This window comes from Diadema antillarum, unplaced genomic scaffold (assembly GCF_040938485.1).
Source record: "Diadema antillarum isolate AM-2024a unplaced genomic scaffold, OU_Dant_1.0 seq00000846_RagTag, whole genome shotgun sequence".
Lineage (NCBI taxonomy): Eukaryota > Metazoa > Echinodermata > Echinoidea > Diadematoida > Diadematidae > Diadema > Diadema antillarum.
In genome coordinates, this window is record NW_027271720.1 from 694,676 (window position 1) to 716,160 (window position 21,485).

At 40.9% G+C, this 21,485-nt stretch overlaps 1 protein-coding gene across 1 annotated transcript; it reads right to left on the reverse strand.

Annotated features, from left to right (window-relative positions):
* Positions 1-5,158: 5,158 nt before the first annotated feature.
* LOC139740267 (uncharacterized) lies at positions 5,159-20,288 on the reverse strand. The gene is made up of 9 exons (XM_071650849.1): positions 19,679-20,288; positions 18,733-19,235; positions 18,107-18,244; positions 16,689-17,252; positions 15,560-15,838; positions 13,398-13,428; positions 12,355-12,594; positions 6,617-6,785; positions 5,159-5,669 (listed from the first exon to the last, which is right to left on the reverse strand). Exons 1-9 carry the CDS (start codon positions 20,235-20,237, stop codon positions 5,159-5,161), a joined length of 2,994 nt encoding a protein of 997 aa, XP_071506950.1. The 5' UTR covers positions 20,238-20,288.
* Between the last annotated feature and the right edge of the window lie 1,197 nt (positions 20,289-21,485).

Sequence of the window (21,485 nt, forward strand, 5' to 3'; positions counted from 1 at the left end):
AAGCCATTTGGCAGGATTTTCAAATGACTGTGGTTCCCTTTATCAAAACAAAATAATTTGCAGAGTAACAGAAGAAAATTTTGTGGATATGAGGATACCCTTGTAAAGTGGGAGCATGTTTGTCTGTGTGTGTATTTGCATTGTGTTTGATTTCAGTGTTTACTTGTTGAATTCTGCATCAAATGGTAATAATGAATGTACATTCATTTATATGCAGGCAAAATATAGCGCCATCTATGGCAAAATTTGGCCCGCAGTCACAAAGGTATTTGCAATGTAGTCATTTGATTATGCTAGTAATTGATTGCGTATATGCGCGTGACACTTAAATGTACGCCAACATCCACATGAATGTACTCACGCTGACAAGGGCATGTGCAAGGTATGTCTATTTCATGCTTGTCTCAGTCCGTAGACTCAATTTTAAACTATAGATTTGATTTACACTACCTTTGTAAATACGGACCTGATAACATCAGAAGTAAAGGTAAAAACAAAAACAGCTCACTATGACATATAGGAAACACAAAACCAAGACAAGAACAGTATAGTATTGGTTCACTTTTTATTTTACTAATAGTGTATTTGATGACCGCCATGATTGTATACATTATGTAATAGTCTGACAGGCACTATGAAGACACATAACAATAATACATGTACAGGAGATCCCTCTCCTGTACTTCTGTATAAAAAGGCAAAGTGTGAATTGATACGGAATAATAGAATGTTCCGGAACCTCATTTACACACCTGTTGCCATTGTTGACTTCAAGAGGTTCTGGTATGCACAAAACAGTTGACACAAATTACAAACTCAAGCCTTTTTCCCCCTCACACTTCCTTTTCTTACAAGGAACACACACATCTATAATATACTTTGTTAATAAATACTATGATACAAATTCACATGTATATACAAACTATAGTCAGGTGAGGTGGGCTAGGCTTAATCAACAGGAACCCTTTCATTGAACAAGGTGATTCATTCTATAGCAAAAAATGTAAATACACTTCTCACACAAACTCTAATACAGGCACGCTTTTCATATTCTTTCTCACTCTTTCCCTCTCTCTCTTTCTCCCTTTCTTTGTATATTTAGTCTGGATAAAGATATCTTGGGTACTTCTGATTCGCAGGAGATTATATCTTTAAATAAAGTTTGAAACCCAGATAATATCAAAAGCACACTTATGCACCTTGTCACTTCCATCATTAACAACAATTTCACCAACTATCCCCCCCCCCCCCTCAAAAAAAAAAAAAAAAAAAAAAAAAATCAAATGCAACGTACACTGCCAGGGAGAGGGAAGATCCTTCCTTTCATCTTCTTTACAAGTGTCATGCTGTTTAGCATACTACACTTATATAAAAAAAGGACTTTTTCCTGCATAAAGATAATTTTGACTCTAGCCCAAAGGGCACTTTAAATCTTAGGGGAACAAGTGATAAAATCTTGAAAAAACAAATCTTGTAAGAAGGTCTATGAGAACGACTGACCCTATACTTCGGGACGATGAATGCTGTCGGAAATTAAACATTTCATGAAAAAATTACTGCATTTGTGTAAAAATCATTCTCTTATAAATCCACAGAAATCAAACTGCATGACAGGCACTGGCCGTTACTTTTCTTGTTCCAAGCCCCTCTTGTGAAATGCCTAATGTAGACCACTAACCACTCCAAAAACTTTGCATGCAATCTTAAAAAAAAAAAAAAATGGTTTCACAAACCCTCATAAGAAACTAAAACATGAAACTAAAACAACAAAAACTACCTACATGAGCAGTGGGGCTGTACAGCTAAGTAACTGCCATGCAAAATTGTCTTACAGAGGAGTATGCTGTGCACACACACATCTTGTCACTAAAAGGGCGCTTGTCAAACATATCCAAATTAAAACACTAGCTGTAGCTTTGTTCCTAGCTGGAGGAGCTTTGGGTTGCCTCATCTGACATGAATTAAGCAGATTTTATGTCAATTCACGATGGCACGTTTAAGAAGTTGCAATACTTTTGTAAAATCCTATGTAAAAGATTAAAAATACCCTGTTTACCTCCTCAAATGTTTCATCATTTTGCTTGTAAGTTTGTGTGTACCACAATAAGTACATGAAAAGTAAACTGAAATTGGTTTCTTTTGTTCTTTTCCTGACTGCACTAAAACTTAAAAAAAAAAAAAACTTTACCATACACATTTAGACTATTTTGAATATAGACACATCTGCCTCCCACACAAAAATACAGAACTTTCTTCAATTTTTCTCACGATTGTATCTGAATGCAAACCTCATCTACACTATAAGAGACAACTAACCAATACACATGTACTGTGTACAGTGCCCACAGAGTATTGACAGCTCTAATGGCATATCAGAAAGCACATAGTCATGTGAGTATTCCAGGGCAAAATGTACCTGTCACTGAGAAATTCATGTTATCAGCCTGAAGTTGGTAGGAGCACCTCCACACCACTTGCTGTGTTCTCAAAGTGCCACCAATATGGCTCTAAATAAATCTCAAGCCTTCGGCTCAGGTGAGCTAAAAGACCATAGAATATTCAACAGCAGGTTGCATCACAAGATACATTTATAGTGAATACATTAAGAGAAATTAGTTTGGCACAGCTGGCTAGGAAACGTGAATACCCTCATACAAAACTGATGAATGTCTCATTTCATCTTGGAATACAATCACTCTTAAAAAAACATATCCTGTTGGGTGTGTAAGCTCTGATTCAAATGCAGAACTAGTACACTTGAAGACATTTTGCATTGTGATGCCCTGTGAAACACTCATTTCTAGCAAATGTGTGAAAACAACTCAAACCTTTTGATGGTTGTCATGAAAATTCAGTTTGGAAGTGTGAGCATGCCATCCCGAGGCAAAGTAGGACACAGCTTCGGTCCACTGCACACAGAGTCCTTGTAACACATCGTATGTGTTACAAACAAGGAGTGTGGCTTTTAAGATAATTAAACTTCATTAATTTCCTTTGGCAAAATTCCAAACGATAAAATGGTGACTATCAAACAGCACAGGATAATGTTGGAGACAGAATGTGAATATGAAAATAGAATTGGCTGACTCCTGTTTCTTGTCACTTCTTGATGCTCACATGAAATGATGAGCAAAGTTTTCCTAGCGTATACATAATGTAACATGGTCATTGATTAACTTCTTTTCACCTTAATTTTCCAAACTTTTTACATGAATACTAATCAATCATATTTCAAATACTAAGAAGACTTTAGTAATCAATTCACTCATGTTGATATAGCACCATGTAAGGTTTGTGATTGGTATTGCAATCTCCTAAGTATCGATACCTTAAAGGGAAAAAAAAAATGCATGTAATGACTCTGATACACTTCTGGCTTGATAAAAACAAGTAGAAGCTACCCCATGGTCACTTTCATCACTAATCTTTCAACTCAAAATAAACAAACAAAAAATAAAACAAAACAGAAAAAATTTAGAGCTTTTTAAGAAAATTAAAATAAAAAATATAAAGTTCTATTGCAACTGGAATATGAGGAAAAATTTAGTCAGCTCAAATGTCAAATGTTGAAAAGTGTGATCGCAGAATCACATGAACATAACCCAATTCCCAGCGAGACAAATGCAAGATCCAGTATCCACATCATGAGTAATACCATGGAATTTTGTGAAATTACTTTTTCGTTCTTGGCGGATTTTAGAGAACTTCCATCATTCATCACTTCAAAAATATCAAATATCTCCATGAAAATCTGCACGTTTTTGCTACAATTCAGTCAGACACATAATTTGCACAAATTTCCACACTGCGAATATTCTACACGTACAATAGCAACTGATGGTGTGATTGTAATTTGAAATTCGATGGCCACACAAGTAAACAAACTTGTGAGTGCACATTGATTTTAGGCTCACGGGTGCAACAACATACAGAAATTTTCCTGCCGATGATTGCTCATCATCATCTTCTTCCCCCCCCCCCCCTCCCCTCAGAATGCTAGTCTTTGCTATAACTATCTCACATAAATAGTGAAAATCAGATGATTGAACATTTGCTCACTTTTCACACAAGATTGCCTGTGCATTCCACCTACATATTGTTGTATACAAGGCATCGTACAAAAAGGTAATGCCAATTGGCTGCTAACACACTAATGCAAGCGTGATCACATTCATGTATAGAGTGTGTGCTAAACAGTGACACTAAACAGTTTACCATGGATTTCCATCTTTATTTTCTGGAATCAAGTTGTGATGGCACAGCTTCCAAGATCTACAGCTAATACTCATAGAATCACATGTGAAACTACGCAATCAATTGTAATGTAATCAGTTTTTCCTTTTTCTTTGTCTTCACTGTTACGTGCAGATCCCACTAAAACTACAATAATGCTAAATTTTTTTTTTTCCAACCATGGGCAGCAGCATTTACAGGGACAGCGAAAATAAAGTTGCGTTTACCACAGCACTTACATGGCCTTACATAATGTCAAGGTAGTACATGTATAAAGAGAGAGGAAAGGCTCAGAGATATTTCAATTGTGTCAAGAAAGCTTTTTGCAAACAGAATTACCTTCCATGATTTCTGTTGTTGCCTGCCGGCATTTAATAATCTATTGAGTACAAACAAGACTCCCGTATGCGGCAATCACTTTTAATACAAGGGGTACATTGTAGGTATTTTCTCCATATTTTGACAAAAGCACAAGTTTCATTTTGTCTTCACAGCTTTCCCGATACAGCTTCAGGACAATTACAAGGCATGACTGCGATACCAATAAAATCTGCACATCAGTATCATATTGTATAAGGCAGACAAGTAATTCAAAATTTCAGTTAACAAAAGCTGCAGTGCATATCATGGCCAAGAAGCCCTAATTACATCCTCAAATCAGCATGAAAGAATGACCGTCAAGTATTATTCGGTTCTAATCAGAGACAGATGTTGGTCGATTGGCCATTGAAAGAATCTAATGGTTTTCATGACTCCAATTAGGGAGATGAACCTACATGGAATGTATAATTACTCAAATGAACATTGTGACAACTTGGGAACAAACACATTCAAGTGAGTTGTGGCTAGTGATGACTGTTCTGGCGGTCAAGTCCATCAGAAAGAGAGAGTGCGACAACTCTTGCTCATCTTTTCACTATCTCCTTCATAAAATGACCTCCTCGATGTCGTCGTCGAAATCGTCGAAGCTGGAATTTGGCACATTCACCGAGATGCCGTTGGGTTTGTTCGGCTGAGAGATGGGCCCCTTGGGGGTCGTCTTCTCCCACGGCAGGGCCGCGCTGTCTGCCACAGGCTTGGCTTTGGTGGACGTCGAGAAGACTGTCCCCTCCAGAGAGCTGCGGTTCTTGGAGGCAGGAGCATTGGGGCTGTCGCTGCCGCTGAAGAGGTTTGAAATGAGATCGGCCTTCTTGTCGCTCTGGTTCACCTTCGGCGTGCTGAAGAAGTCGTCGTCATCATCGTCGTCGAACAGACCGCCCTTCTTGGCGGCAGGTTTGTCGCCAGCCGCTGCCCGACGGCCAAAGGACGGGGCGTAACCTCCGAACGTGGATGATTCCTCGGCCGCCTTGCGCTGCTTTCCCCCAGAGGAAGGGGAACCCAGGAGGTCTGGGTGTGAGGGCTTGCCATTGTGGAGGTTTTCAACTGGTGGAGGGAATCTGAAATTGGACAGAGAGACATGGTTAGGGTGGGGCTAGGGTGAGATCATTGATCCTAAGACATATCAAAAACAATCAAAAGACCTAAAAGAATTATCTTATGCAAAATGTATTCCCATCATTCAGGGTATTTCAAACAATTCTTTAGTAGAGGTTAACCTACTTAGACATGAAACATAACATCTTCAAACACCTGACTTATTACAACATGAACCACAGCCTAACACTATTTACAGCCAAAGAAAGAGCACATAATTCACACATAAGAAAAGTCAGATGAGGTTCCAAATTTGGAATGCAGTGGTCCCCCTTTGCCAGACCACTTGATATTTGACATATCTTACACTGGAGATGACAAGTACAGTAGTATCACTGAGATATTTCATATATCATACCAATCACAAACTGACAAGTAGGCCTATGGCAGTGACAATGGAAGAAATGATGTAAAACCCAGGCACCCTCTCATTATCTGAAAACTCTTCTTGTTGCGTACGGTAAGCGACAACCTGGTCTTAAATCTGCGACATGTTTCGGACAACAAAAGTCTTGAGTGTGGAAAACGATAACTCCACTTTTAAGGATTGGACGACAGCTACTTCATTAGTAATGACAACTACATAAAAGATGGTGCTTTTTTTTTTAGCACCACGATAATATTGGTCCGATCAGTCTACAGCTGTAGGGTAGGCATCGTTCTCTGCCTGGACCCTGCTTTATATAGCATTGCAAGGTAACTATTCGCATACACTTTTTCGAGAGGGATGCTGGAGTACAACATCTTGCCCCGAGGGTGAATGTCCCACATCGGACTTGAACTCAGGGTCTCCTGATTTCAGGGTCTAAAGCCTTATCCACTGCACCACATTGTTCACCACATGTCATTGTGCTTTATCAAAGACATTTCACAACTCATTCCCAAATGTGCACCATCCCCACTGCCTTACTTGTACTCCTTCTTGCTGCCGCGGGAGTCCGGCTTGCCCGTGTCGATCTCTTTCATCTTGGCCAGCAGAAGGTCCTTCTTGCGCCTTTCTTCCGCCAACCGTTCTGACTCCTCCTTCTGTTTCCGCCTCTGGTTCGCCATCTCCTCCTCCTCCTCCTTTCGTCTCCTCTCTGCCATGAAAATCACATGGAGGTTGAGGCATATGGAAAGGAATACATCAAGCAATCCACTTTTTCATCACAATGAGGTACATGGCCAACTTATCATTCTTCGACACTTAACCCTTACTGTACCAGGGACAATGGACAGTGTGTACAGTGCAATGGAATTTTCTGTGAAGTAGTAGCCATTTGCGAAGGCAGCTCAGAATGGACTCACACACAGCGAGCAGTGGAAGCGCACACACACAGCGATCGGATCGCTACGCTTGCAGCTCGCATGCTGTGTGTGCGAGTCCATTGCTCTCTGTTTGTGCGTCCTCAAATTATAGTGAGCTGCCTTTGCAAAAGGCTAGTGAAGCAGATGCAATGTTTAAGTGGGTCAGCAAGCAAACGCGATTGTGTCACCCTGGAAGTGAAAGCCTCTTTTACTGCCACAAGAAGGCATGTACGCTACAATGAATGACATATCACTCCCATTCAACATAGATATGTACATGTATTACTTTTTCTGCATGAATAAAGGTATACACTTTTACTTTGTGATGTACACACAGGCGAGAACAGAGTAGTGGAATATCATTTGGTCAGAAATTTCAATCCTTTTCATTTTTAATTCAGGAAATTTAATTTTGCAGTTTTAAGGTTTTCTTGATATACCAGGTAACTACGGTATGTGGGATACTGCAGGAGGCTTTTTGGAACAAGGACCTTCTAGTCCTGCACATTGAGACATTTTCTTTTGGTACATAATGCGTGTATCAAACAGCATAACCAAGGCATGTAACTGCACAACATGTGTGTCAACTCCACATTTAACTTGACCCATCTCCAATGGAATTCATCACTATCACTCTTCCATTTAACAAACCAGGAATTCCATAAAAAGGGGGCACCTTTACATAAATTAAAGGGGGGGGGGGGGGGCAGACGCCCCCTCCATTTTTTCTTTTTATTTCTTTTGTTTTGACAAAAAATAAAGGGGGTGTGCGCCTGGTGCGCCCCCCCGGATCCATCACTGTGCTACTATGCAGAGAAGTGACACTCCCTGTACTGCGTCACAATATTCATCTGTGATATGTACCAATAGAATTCAGGGAGATGTTAATGGTTGATCTAATGTACTGGCTTTCAACACATCAACATTATGGCAAGAAATGTATTTTTTATGAAGAAGCCTGACTGTGATATCTTGTATTCACCCCCTCCCCCCAATTTCTTTTTATATTAGCGTGTTTGCATGAGACACCGTTGTACATCTACCCTCTGCTGCTGCGTAAACAATGGAGGATGCTAATTCCCAGAGCTCACTCCGGTAGGAGCAAATGCATTTGTTGTTAATGGCTCCGGTCCGCTCATGCGGAACTCAACGCCACTCTCTCCCCCAATGCCATTATCTACAGTAATCTGAGCACAAGGCTACAAGTCAGCCTCTCTGCTTATGATGCGTCCATATGTGTGTGTTTGTGTGTGTGTGTTTTCAACAACATGTATGTCAACGAAGCCATCATCTCAGATGCGTGTGTGTTTCACTTGACAACCCCACCTTCATGAAGCACCAAATGCCTAACTATAATGTTGTATAAGCTAGAACAGAAAGGTAATGCATACTGCTGCAGCCTTTCCTAATGCACAAAAAATCCAATCTTCATGCATTTGCAGAGATGGATGTGAAAAACTGAATGCTTTGGTGTACATAAGAAACATGTTTGATCTACGAGTGAGATACTCCAAACAAAACTCATGCTCTCAAAACTGGATGCTTTACTACAGTACGTTTTATGTAGTAGAAACATGCCAGATCTCAACATGCATGGTACTCTGACCAATGGGAAAAAGAAGGTAAAGCTGTCTGGCTATACTACCCAGATACTGTTTTACACTGGTAAATTTGTAGTACATCAGAGTAAGATTGATGTGATCTTACATGGAAATGAAGTTGTGCGAAATCAAAAATGAATGTCTAACACAAACACAGCATCTATGCAAAGTAGGACCTGCATTGACAAATCCACACATGAAAAATACATGAACAAGTGGGGGGGGGGGGGGGGGGGGGAGGGAGAGAATGAGAGACAAGAGGGGAAGAGAGAGCGAAAGGTGGGGGAAACTTTCCCCCCACTACCTTCACTTAGCTGTACTTTCCAAAATAGGAACATTAGATGGTATGGTGATCCATTATTCATGAATATAAGTTTTGAAAATGAAAGTGGAATGATTAATGAAGCACCAAACCCCTAACTGTAATGTTGTATAAGCTAGAACAGAAAGGTAATGCATACTGCTGCAGCCTTTTCTAATGCACAAAAAAATCCAATCTTCATGCATTTGCAGAGATGGATGTGAAAAACTGAATGCTTTGGTGTACATAAGAAACATGCTTGATCTAAGAGAGAGATACTCCAAACAAAACTCATGCTCTCAAAACTGGATGCTTTACTACGTTTTATGTACTAGAAACATGCCAGATGTCAACATGCATGATACCCTGACCAAGGGGAAGCAGAAGGTAAAGCTGTCTGGCATTACTTCCCAGATACTGTTTTACATTGGTAAATTTGTAGTGCCTCAAAGTTCAATTGATGAGATCGTACATGGATATGTAGTAGTGAAAAATCAAAATGAATGTCTAACACAAACACAGCATCTATGCAAAGTAGGACCTGAATGACGAATGCATTACATGAGAAATACAACTAGAAATATCACTTAAGGTGATTAATACCCCCGCCCCGTGACGACAGTCTTACCCAAGGAATGATCTTTCCTTGATCTTCTGCCATTTAAATGCCGTTACCATGGCAACGCAGCTTCCGACACGTCCGAAAAATATGTCTTGCACATCTTCCCACCAAGACTATTGTGTGTGCCACATTTCATAAGCTTTTGTCAAAAACTGAGGAAGTAGTTCAATCCACAAGATCTTTCCTTGATCTTCCACCATTAATATGCCGTTACCATGGCAACGCAGCTTCCGACATGTCCAAAAAATATGTCTTGCACATCTTCCCACCAAGACCAATGTGTGTGCCACATTTCATGAGCTTCAGTCGAATACAGAGGAAGTAGTTCAATCCGCAAGATCTTTCCTTGATCTTCTGCCATTTATATGCCGTTACCATGGCAACGCAGGTTCCGACACGTCCGAAAAATATGTCTTCCAAATCTTCCCACCAAGATCAAGGTGTGTGCCACATTTCATAAGCTTTGGTCAAAAAACTGAGGAAGTAGTTAAATCCGCAAGATCTTTCCTTGATCTTCTGCCATTAATATGCCGTTACCATGGCAACGTACTTTCGGGTACTGTCGAAAAATGCGTCTTGCACATCTACAACCAAAGGCACACATCTGTACCAAGTTTCATGGAAATTGGGCAAAAACTGAGGAAGTAGTTTGCAACACAAAATTTTCCATCATTTTGGCTCATAATATGTGAGCTGTTACCATGGCAACATACTTTTTGTCACTGTCAAGAAATGTGTCATGCTGACCTATATCCTAAGACAAACATTCAATATGGATTCCATGAGAATTGGAAGAACACTGATGAAGCAGTTTTGCCATGAAGCATTTTGCCCTATATTTTACCAATAACATGCCGTTACCATGGCAACGCACTTTTTGCCACTGCGGAAATATGTGTCTTGCACATTAACATATTCAGATGAACATCTGTACCTAATTTCATAAAAATTGATCAAAAACTGTGGGAGGAGTTCGCGACGCAAGATTTGTACCCATTTTTGCCCATAATATGCCGTTACCATGGCAACGTACTTTTGGGTACTGTCAAAAAATACGTCTTGCACATCTACAACCCAAGGCACACATCTGTGCCAAGTTTTATGGGAATCGGTTGAAAACTGAGGAAGTAGTTCGCGACGCAAGATTTGCAACGGACCGACCGCCCGACCGCCCGACCGCCCGACCGACCGCCCTATCGACCGCCCGACCGCCCGACCGACCGCCCGACCGTCCGCTGATTCCTATATACCCCCTTCAAACTTCGTTTGGCGGGGGTATAAAAACAAAGGGGGAGGGGGTAAGAGAGTGAGAGAGAAGAGGGAAAGAGAGAGAAGAGGTGAAAGGAAGCTTCTCTTCTCATGTTACATGGCAAGAATTCCATCAAAGGCAGGAGCAACTGTCTTCTTTCTACCTTCACTTAGCTGCACTTTCCAAAATGGGGACATTGGATGGTATGGTGATGCATTATTCATGAATGCAAGTTTTGAAAATGAAAGTGGAATGATTTCTTCTTTTCATTCATTATTATCATTATTATTTTCTCTTTTGTTTTGCTTGTTGTGGTATGGCTGGGTGAACTGGCCCTCATTGGCGAGACACAGTACCATATGACCGAAATGAGGTTTGGTAGTTGGTGATAAATAGACATCCTCCCCCCCCCGTCCCCTTGATCAGCCAATGAGGGCTCATACATGTACCTGCCAGGCATATGAGAACGTGTGAATGCATAAATCACATATAAATTGAAGAAGTAATGAATAGCTTGTATGCACGCTGTCAGAATTTGAGAAAGACTGAACAATTTTAGTAATGAAAGTGTTGCCTTCCCCCCCCCCCGTATTGCATCTTCCCTTGATTGCTCCCTTTAATCTCCATAAAGTTGTCTTGGAGAGTCGCAAAAGACAAGGAAAGAAAGATAGAAATAGAGAGAGACCAAAGAGAATAAGATAGAGCAATGAAATATATCACAATATGCTCAGCTCTGAAATGAGATATAAAAAGAACACTGAAGTTAGCTGGAAAGAGATGATGGTCAGTATCACTGACCAGCACAATCATCTGGAGACAGAGACCAACAGACACAGACAAAGAGACATACACTTGTACAGACACACAAACATACAAACAGGGCCCCGTTCCATAAAAATTGTTATCAATATTAACAAGTTGATCGTAAGCTACTGAAATCCTTGCATCCGATTGGCTGAAAGCAAATTTGTCATAGAAATGTGGCAGTTGTTCCTGATAACAAATTCTATGAAACGGGACCCAGATCAAAATGCAGGAATATCACAAACGCTGGAGTTAATTAAAACAAGATGAGAAACAAGAAGAAACGAGGTACAATGTCTGGAGACAGAAATCTTTAATGGATTGTGAGAAAGAGAGATTGTTAATACAATTATACACAAATAAAGACAGAATAAACTGACCAGAAAGAATATAAATTATTAGTGGAAAAGTGAGCAAAGAAAATGGGATTCCATCGGGATAATGGAATCTCATTTTCTTTGCTCACTTTTCCACTAACAATTATACACAGATACAGATTGGTCAAGAAATGACAGGGGATCTTAGAAGACAGAAATACAGATCTATACACTCAGGCATGCATGACAGGGGAAATATTTGCAGTGTTGTTAGTGAAGAGCATAAGCATTACTTGAGACTTGACAGAAAAGAAGAAATAGTTTGTCACTGGATGAGACAGAGAGAGAAAGGGATACATACACAAGTGGAGGAAGATAGAGGAAAGATCAGTTAGGAGGAATGTAAACTCCTCATGGAGTGAAAGGCTGGAGGGTGATGGGTGTGGCATCACTCCGCTTCTATTTACCGTCGTCCTCTCGTGAGTCTGGTTTGCCGGCACTACCAGCTCGATTGCTGGAGTACCTCTGCAGGTCTCGCACGCTGTTGACGGCAAAACTGTTACTGGCCTTTGAGGGCGCCGGTGCTTTTGGCTTGGAGCCAAAGAAGGGGATGTCCGCCTCATCCGAATCATCATCGTCGTCGTCGAAAGTGGGCGTTTTGGGGGCATTGTTGGTGGTGACAAAAGTGGACGATTTTTTGTGTGCAGCTACGGATAGGAGATATGGGTATGGGATTGGGGTGAATAATTGAAGTTAAGTGAAAGTGTTTCAATACGTTAATTCAATGCATACATTCTTTCTTTGTGTGTACCTATATGTGTGTATCAGACTCACTATTCAGACAGCCTTATGTTTAAGCTACAGCAGTGATAATCTATGCTGAAAGCAGCCCTGGCTAGGCACAGTAACTGGCTTGTGTGTGTGTTTAATTGGTGCAATTTAGGAAGAAAGCAATTGTGATGCTACATAGACATTGTAATGGGAGTAGTGTTTGCTTGACAAGGGTTCAAACATGTATGCTTTTAAGTAAGCATATTTTGGTTGTTTTTATTAATACAACACTTATAATGTTGAGACCACATATGATACCAAACTACCCATCAGAACAGCAAAGACACAACTGAGATGTAGTTTACAACTATATGTGCACGCACAAAAGTCACATGAATACAAACATCCAAATGTTCACGTGATAATGAAAAGTTCTTTCACACACTAACTTCCTGTTGAATTCCAATCAACAAAAGCCATTCTCCAAGGATGAGATAAATAGCATTATATTGCAGCATGCTCAGAGACACAGTGAGACATGCACGTATAATACCCAGAAACACAATAGCTCAGCCATCATCATGAATGTGGCAGACACGCCATTGTGACCTTGGCATTTGAAAAACACCATCGTCATGGTAACCCACATGGAGTGGGATGTGATGAAGATGAAATGCAGGCTACTACAATTTATTTGGACAAGATGAGAGAGTAGTCTACAATTCAGACACAAGCTTACCTTCCTCCTCTTTCTGCTTTCTTTCTCTCTCCTGTGATGTATCAAAATACAAAAATGAAAGAAACACAAAATTGGTCACGTAGACAAAGACAGGTGACACATCATTATCATCATTACTACTAGTCTCCCTGCAAGACTTCCCTTCCTCTTAATACACATAGTTTGCAGTGCCGCAATTCCATACACAGATTGTATGCATTACACAATATTTTGGCTTACAGATTAATGTGTTAATATCTTGATAAATTATCCAATTACTAATGCCAATTAGTAATTAAAACATATTTCAAACGAAGTTCACAGTCATTTTGTTAAGTTGTTATACGGTAAGCAAATAATCAACGTTGGTGAAGGTGATGGGACAAACTATCACTTACAGGGTGATCTGGATGTAGTTACATGTATCTTTCCGAAGCACAGCTGAGGAAAGATAGCGTACTCATGCAGATTGCCGAGGAAGTGATAGTTTGTCTCATTGCCTGAAACTAAAAGTTGATTATTTGCCTTATATTCCACATCTAGGGTCCAAGATATTCCCATTTTATTCCACATCTGAAACCGTTTTAGCTGTCTTTAGGTATCCTTACGGCTTAGGCTACGTGGTTTACTTTAGACGTAATAGTATGCACGTAGATGACAAAACAATGAATCTGCTCCGCGCCTTGTGCGTGGCACCGAAGTTGCACTGTGGTGTATCACTTGACCCATGTCAAATGATAGACCACAGTGCAATGCACTTTTATTTCGCGCGTACTCAAAATTGTAAGTTATATCACGCGTTAGGACTGTGTGGACTAAGAGACCAGCGAAACAAATGACTATCATCATAGAGTGTAGCAAACTTTTCTTCTCAGATGATGTGATGGGCAAAACTGTGCTTTATCACGTGATCAGCTCTTGACCAATCCTATAGCAAGATTCTTAGTATGTGGAATATAATACCAAATATCTCTTTCATATATAGTATGAGATACATTCACACTAGATCTTGTACTCATACAATCGTCATATGTGTGCTGACCATCACCAATGGAGCAGTGTGAACACACACCATATCACACAGCCGTTTATATCAAACCATTTATTCTCACGGTCGGACATCCTGGTATATAGCTACGGCTGGAGTAGAAACAAACCCACTATCGGCATATTTTTGAGTTTTTGAATTGAAATTATTAACTTTTCTTCCATAATTGGCTTTGAAATTGAATGAAACTGTAAGATACGGTCCATCTTAACATTTATGACAGCCAAAAGAAATGCTATTGATAAATTAAGGAAAAGAATGGTAGAGCAACGTTTCTGAACGCTGATGCTAAATTGTCTGTATTCACCACACAGATTCGCACACTCCATGCTTGCATGCATGCACTATATTCACATTGATTTGCATTCCTTCAGCTCCGCACATGTACTGTACGGGCGAGCTGTTTGTTTCCACTCCTGCTATACCGGAAATGACGTATACCCAACCATGAGAATTGAGTTTTGTGAGTGCTTCCATTTTCCCCATATTTACACACATGCTAGTAAGCTGGTCACATATTGTACTCCGGGGGCCCTGCTTCACATCCAGGAAAGCATAATTGCCATAACAGGAACTTTCAAGCATTGCAGCTTTAAAAAAAATACATAAAATAACATAAAAGGCCCTTAATTGATTGGATTTTTTTTTGCGTGTGTGATTTGCTACAACAATGGCAAATGCAATTACTGCAGAGTGTTTAATGAGATCGGCTCATTATTGAATTCACATAATTCACATACTCCTCATCTTTCTAAGAGGTTTTCCTTGCTATAATGGTCTCTGTCACTTCAACGGTGACAGTTTTTGTTATACAATTCTCTGCCTAACCCCCTTCATTTTCCCTCCTTTTTGTCTATGTGTACTACAACATTTGTTTGTTAAATACCAATCAAACAAGAGTTGGTACAGGTTTACAATACATGATTTCCTTTTTGCTTTAAACGTTAATAAAATGTAATTTAGTTGTGTTTTCAGACAGCAATGCAAGGAGAAAATGCAGAAACAGACACCAATCACAAGGGAGAGGAGAGAAGGGTTAGATGTGAATGAGGCGATCAAGTTGACAGACAGAAAGAAAGCTGTTATGGCATTCCGGCCTGTTCACATCAAGCATATCAATCGAGGCACGCTTTACCCCAAATATGACTGTAGCTGTTCCCTGTTTGGGTCCTGCGGAATCACTCATCAACCAGAGGGGCTTCTTGTCCTCTCCTCGCCTCCCCACCCCGGTCCCAAACGAATCCTTCTCCCCACCCGCCCGGTTCAGCGCCGCCCCAAATACCGGCTTTTGCCCCCCTGCCACACCAGAGTTCTTTGCATTGTTTGAAAAAGATGGCCGGTAAGGGGCGTCCGGCGAGTCTCTTTGTGAACTGGTAAATGATGGCTTGAATGTGTCCGTTTCATGAGCATTTCTCTGGGAGGAAAATGAGGGAGCTGTTGTACTCGGTCCCGTAAATGTCTTTGGCTTTGAGAAGGAGGGCTCATAAGCACGCCCGGCAGGCTTAGAGGCATTATTGGTGTTTTGGAGAAATGAGGGTTTGTATGAGTTTGTTTTATTTCTATTGGACTGCTGTGAATTCACAGAGTCTGAAAAGAGACTAAACTGTCCATTCTGGCAGTGATGCATGCGGAGAAAAAAAAAAGGAGGAGCAAGAAAGGAACAGTGACAAGCATAGCATGGAATAGTGACGTACAGAATTTCATATATGAATTTTCTCTGAAAGACATATACACCTGTAGTCTACACACCAATGGTTCTCCCTATAGTTTTATATTTAATTCAACTTGATATGGCAGTTCAGCTAGCTTAGGAATCCACTCATGGTATCTTTCTAGCTTATATCTCACATTCCAAAGCACTCAGCATGCCATTTAGCATGAATCTTGACACAGTAATAGATTATACCTCAACAAGCAGTTCACAACATATGGAAGTGAACACGAATTTGCTTGAAGAAATATGATGGGAAGATATGCCATAGTCCTTTACAATATAACTGTACTGTCACAATGAAGCCACCTCATGATAATCATCAATATCATTAATGGAACAAATAAATGAAAATGTTAAGGAGTTATATGATATATATTTGCAAAATAAAGATTACTAGTGTGGTAAATGGTAATCCCAGCACCATGAAAAAATGTGAGTTACTATATAATATATCTGCATGATTTTCATTATGATTTACACACAAACTTGGAGCAAAATTGAGCCAGGAGTATTTTTGATTGAGTAGTGAAGAAAATGAAAATACCTTTCTCTCATTCTCCTCTCTCCTCTTCCGTTCCTCCTCCTCCTTCTCCCGCTGTTTCCGCTTCTCCTCCTCCGCCCGTCTCCTCTCCTCTTCCTCCCGCTCCAGTCTCCTCTTCTCCTCCAGCGCCTCCCGCTCCCTCCTCCGGCCCGCATCCTCGTCGGCCCGCTCCCGCTTCTTGATGCCCGCGTCGAGCTGCTTCAAGATGTCCACCTCCTTGTTTGGTGGCTGGGAGAGGGGCTTGGATCCCGCGTCCAGCTCGAGGAGGATCTTCTCGTGCTCTGAGAGCTCCCTCTTGGGTGGAGGAGGGGCCACCTTCTTCTCTTCCGCCTTGACAGGCTTGGCCCGTGGGCTGGGCTCGGGATCCGACTTCCGCTTTTCCTCTGCTGATGAGGAGCGCTTCGCCGGAGGCGGGTGTGGCGTCTGCTTTGTCTTCTTGAGGTCATCGTTTGACGTCGCCCGCGTCTGCTTGAGGGGTCTTATGGGGGGAGGTGAGATGCTGTTGAGCTTGCCGTGGGGCTTCATGATGCGGTTGCTATAGATGTTTCTGATGTCTAGCTCCTTCTCTTTCTCCTGCAAAGCGATACCATGTAAAAGACAAGTCAGCACTCAAATCGCATCACTGCAGGTGACATGAAAGACCTGCTCTAGTTGCACAGATGCAGGAGAACTATATTAACCATGTAAACAGCATGAATGACATGGGATGTACTTTTCAAAATGTTTTCCCACTATGCTAATATTTGTTTGTTTGTTTTTTCATAGCACATATCCATCTTTTCATTCTCTCTCACAACCAGGCATGCAGTTGTGTCTTTTTCCTACCCATAGTTTATTTACTGTACATCTTGCTTACACAATATCAGGCTTGCATATGGACACTGCTACTCAAATGTAATTTTTTTTTGTCCCTTTCTGTTTTTTTTTTTTTTTTGGGGGGGGGGGGAGGGGGGTGGAGGGGGATTACTTGTTAAAGGAATGATATAGTTCTAGTTTAGATGGAGCTTCACATTTCAAACTTTTCTGTTGTGAAATGACAAGAAACCTAAACAGCATATTTGCAAGAGGAATTCAAAGTTTATTTGATGAGAAATGGTTTTGAAATGGCTGTGGTACGAGTATCCAAAACAAAAACTCTTATGAAAGGTGGATCCACCTTTTAGTAGGATTGCTTCGTTTTACTCTGTTTTTTTGTTTTTTGTTTTTAATTCCTCTGAGAATTGCATGCTCTTTAGAATTTAAAAAGTGGCTTCTGATTATCTCACAAAAAGTTAAAACCTGAATCCCCATCCCAACCAAAACCAGCCGTTTAATCCCCCTCTGATGTCAAGAAAACATTCAATATAAATGCTAGAGCTAGACTTACACAAGAAAGGAAACCACTTTGTAGCAAATATGACGCCTGATGGCACTAAGGCAGCACTCACCCTGAGTTGATACTTGAGTGACTGATTCTCCTCATCCAGCTGGATGACTCGTCGGCGCAGTTCCTTGTCCTGATGCCTTGTCTGGTCAGTCTCGTGCCGGTGGTTCTTTTTCATGTGATCCACGTACCTTTCTAGCTCCTGTTTAGAGGCAAAGGGGGCGGGGGTTAGTGAAATGAGGTATCACTCCATAGGAATGGTAAAGTGTTCTGAACCCCTACACCTTGATTTTGAGCATAAAGTACACAGCACAGATCGATGATCAGCTGTTACTGAATCAGCACATGTGATGACGTCAGTGCAATAAGTGCTTGCAGTACTTGGCACCATTTTACAACATCAAAAGAGTAGACCCTCTGACATGGATGTTGCCTAACATTAACTCAAGACAAGCAATCCCAGCAATACGACCAGCTGATCAGTGCAACCAACATTTCTCAAGACATTTTATCATTCATCTTCTGTCACTGCTATCTGGACTCAATGAGTACAATGATATAAGACAACCACAATAAATGAGAAGCAAAATTTACTATTTGGCAGGTGTGCATTTGCTGGTTATTCAAATAAAGAAAGAAGACAGATGGAGGCTAAGGTATTTGAGCAAGGAAGGTGAATGTAAGACTAACCTGTATTTTCTTGTCCTTCTCATCCACAGAGTCTGTGAGACGATCCACTTTTCGCTGGAGCTTATCACGGTCCAAGAGGTGCTTATCCTCCGATATCCTGCGAAGCTTCTTCACCTCGTCTGTCAGCCGGTTGATCTCCTCGTTGCGCTCCTTCAGCCGGCGATCCCGCTCGCGCTCCTTGTCCTGGGCACGGCGGAGCCGCTCGCGGAGGCTGTCCACCTCGGCGGCATGGTTGCGCAAGAGCTGCGGCAGCTGTTCCTCGGAGTCCTCGAACTTGGAGAGCGCCACTTCCTGCCGCCGCTGGAGCTGCTTCACCAGCTTCAGCTCACGCACCGCATCATCGTACTTGCGCTGGAGCTCATCGAAGTCGCTGCGCAGGCGATTGATGGTGTGACCCTTTGCAGACAGCATGCGCCGTGTGACCTCCGTACTTCTTGGTGACTGCTGCACCGTCGATACACTCTGTGAGCGGCCTCCACGGCCTCCCTTCTTCTTTGGAGGTGCTGGAAGACATTGAGATTCCGAAGAATTGTAAATTACTCTGCCACGATATGAATCAATACAAAATTGCAAACACTGAAGAATCATACATATACAGGCCTGGAAATGTACATTGTACATCATGATGATGAATGTATCAAACACTTGGCATACGTAAACAGCAAGTACATGTAATAGCAGTATCTATAGAAGAGAAATCTTAGGAAAAGAAAAGAACATAAAATTCACTAACTAAAAACCTAACCCTTTTTGTGGATAAGCCCTTAATACTTTGAATACAGGGTTGCTGCCTTTCCGATAAACACACAATTTTGAAGACAATAAATTTGGTATATAAAAAAAAAGCAAATGAAGAATTGCTTTTAACTTTATGTACACATGATATGTAGATATCAGGAGCCAGGAACGACATTTTCCTGTTTTCCACTTGCTTTAACTCACTCACCTTTCTTTAGAATCTTTGTTGATCTTGTATAAGTTGTTGCATAACTCCTATATGAAGATCTACTGTCCTTACTAGTATTAGAGTGAGAATTCCTGTTTGTTGTTGTGGTGTTGCGACCACGAGTTGATTTCTTAGTTCGTACAGGTGAGGCTCGCCTCGAGTCCTGCCTTGAGTCCTCAGAGTCAAAAGAGTCTGAATATGAGGGTGATCTCGATCGGGAGCGCGACTTGCCCCGCGTCGATCTGCGATAACTGGGCGACCGCGATCGCGACCTCGAGCGGGATCCATAGCTGTTCGAGTACGGCGAGTCCTTCCTCCGCGACATGGCGTCCGATTCGGCCGTGAAGTTCCCTGAGGTTGACGGCCGGGAGTGTACGGGTGAGGATGATGATGGGTCAGACTTCTTGGAATGCTTAGAGTCTGAGTTTGGGGGATGGGGTGAGGACTTCAGCCAGGACGGAGGAGTAGAACCACGGTTGTACTCCCCTTTCAGGGCGGGCTTCTGGTCACGGTCGCCATCAAAATCGAAAAAGGAGTCAGCGTCACCCAGTGTGGTCATAACGCCTCCTTCCTTTGCTGTAAGGGAGTCCACAGGATGACAGCTACGGCCTCTGGATTCTAGAAGAAAAATTTATTCAGTAAATTTTAGACCAGCTGAGAACATTGTTTGAAAAAAAAAAAATACACTTAATGAATAATCCCCCCTCCCAAAAAAAAAAAAGTCATACATGTAATTACTACAGCTGGATTGGCTGATGTCCCCTCCCATATCACAGTTTTTCATTTAAGTAATTTCTTTCTTAAAATATTAGACAGTGAAGATGTAATTTATATGTTGTCCTGCGCATATTGTCCCGAATGCATTTTCATATTCAGAAATCAGGCAGCAGGATTTTCTAAATGCATACACGTACTCTGTCATTCATCATCCTATTAAACTGGCATAGAAAAAAAAAAACCAAAATAGTAACATTAGGATTCATATTGTAGAAATCTAGTCGCAAAGGCATTGGTCGAGAAAGGCCAATCCTCATGAATGTTCAGATGAACAAGTTGACGATGCCATGCTCTCACAATTTCGTTTCCATTTCATATGTGTATACACAAATGACAAAAATCTTTTTCCAGCTGCATGAATAGAAAATTTGCCTTAAAAACTCTTGATATACCTTGGTATAAGAACATGATTTCACTTGTATTAGCTAAATCTATATTTTTTTTTAATTTCATAAAATTCACATGAAAAATTGTGAGGGTATAACATCATCAAATCGTTCATTTAAATATACAGTATATTCATAAAGACTGGTCAAGAAATGTTTTCTGAAAAAATGTGCAATTTCAAAATGTCATATATCTTCCTTATTTCTTATCTGATATTTGTCATTTTTGTATTGTTCTGTAGAGAATATTTTTCTCTTACTTTTGAAATTCAACTATTTCTTGGGTGGATTCTTCTATAAACACCAGTTGTTTTTTGTAACTCTATCTGTGCTATGGTGAAAACCCCCTGTGTGCCACATTATTCTCAGACAGCAACATAGCCATGCTTTTGGAAACCGTCCCCAAATCTATGTATCTTTTATAGATTATTGTTACCCTGGACACAAAATGAGCAAAATTGTAGAGAAAATGTCAAGCTTTTGGTTTGATGATGTAAATTGCATGATAAATCTATAAACCTTTTTCTTAGGTGTACACAGAAATATGATCTGTACATACAGAGATATATTATTAGTAGGAATAAGGAAAAGGTTTTGACATGTCCTTCTTTTCTGAAATTGTTTAACTGCAGACCCTCGAAAGT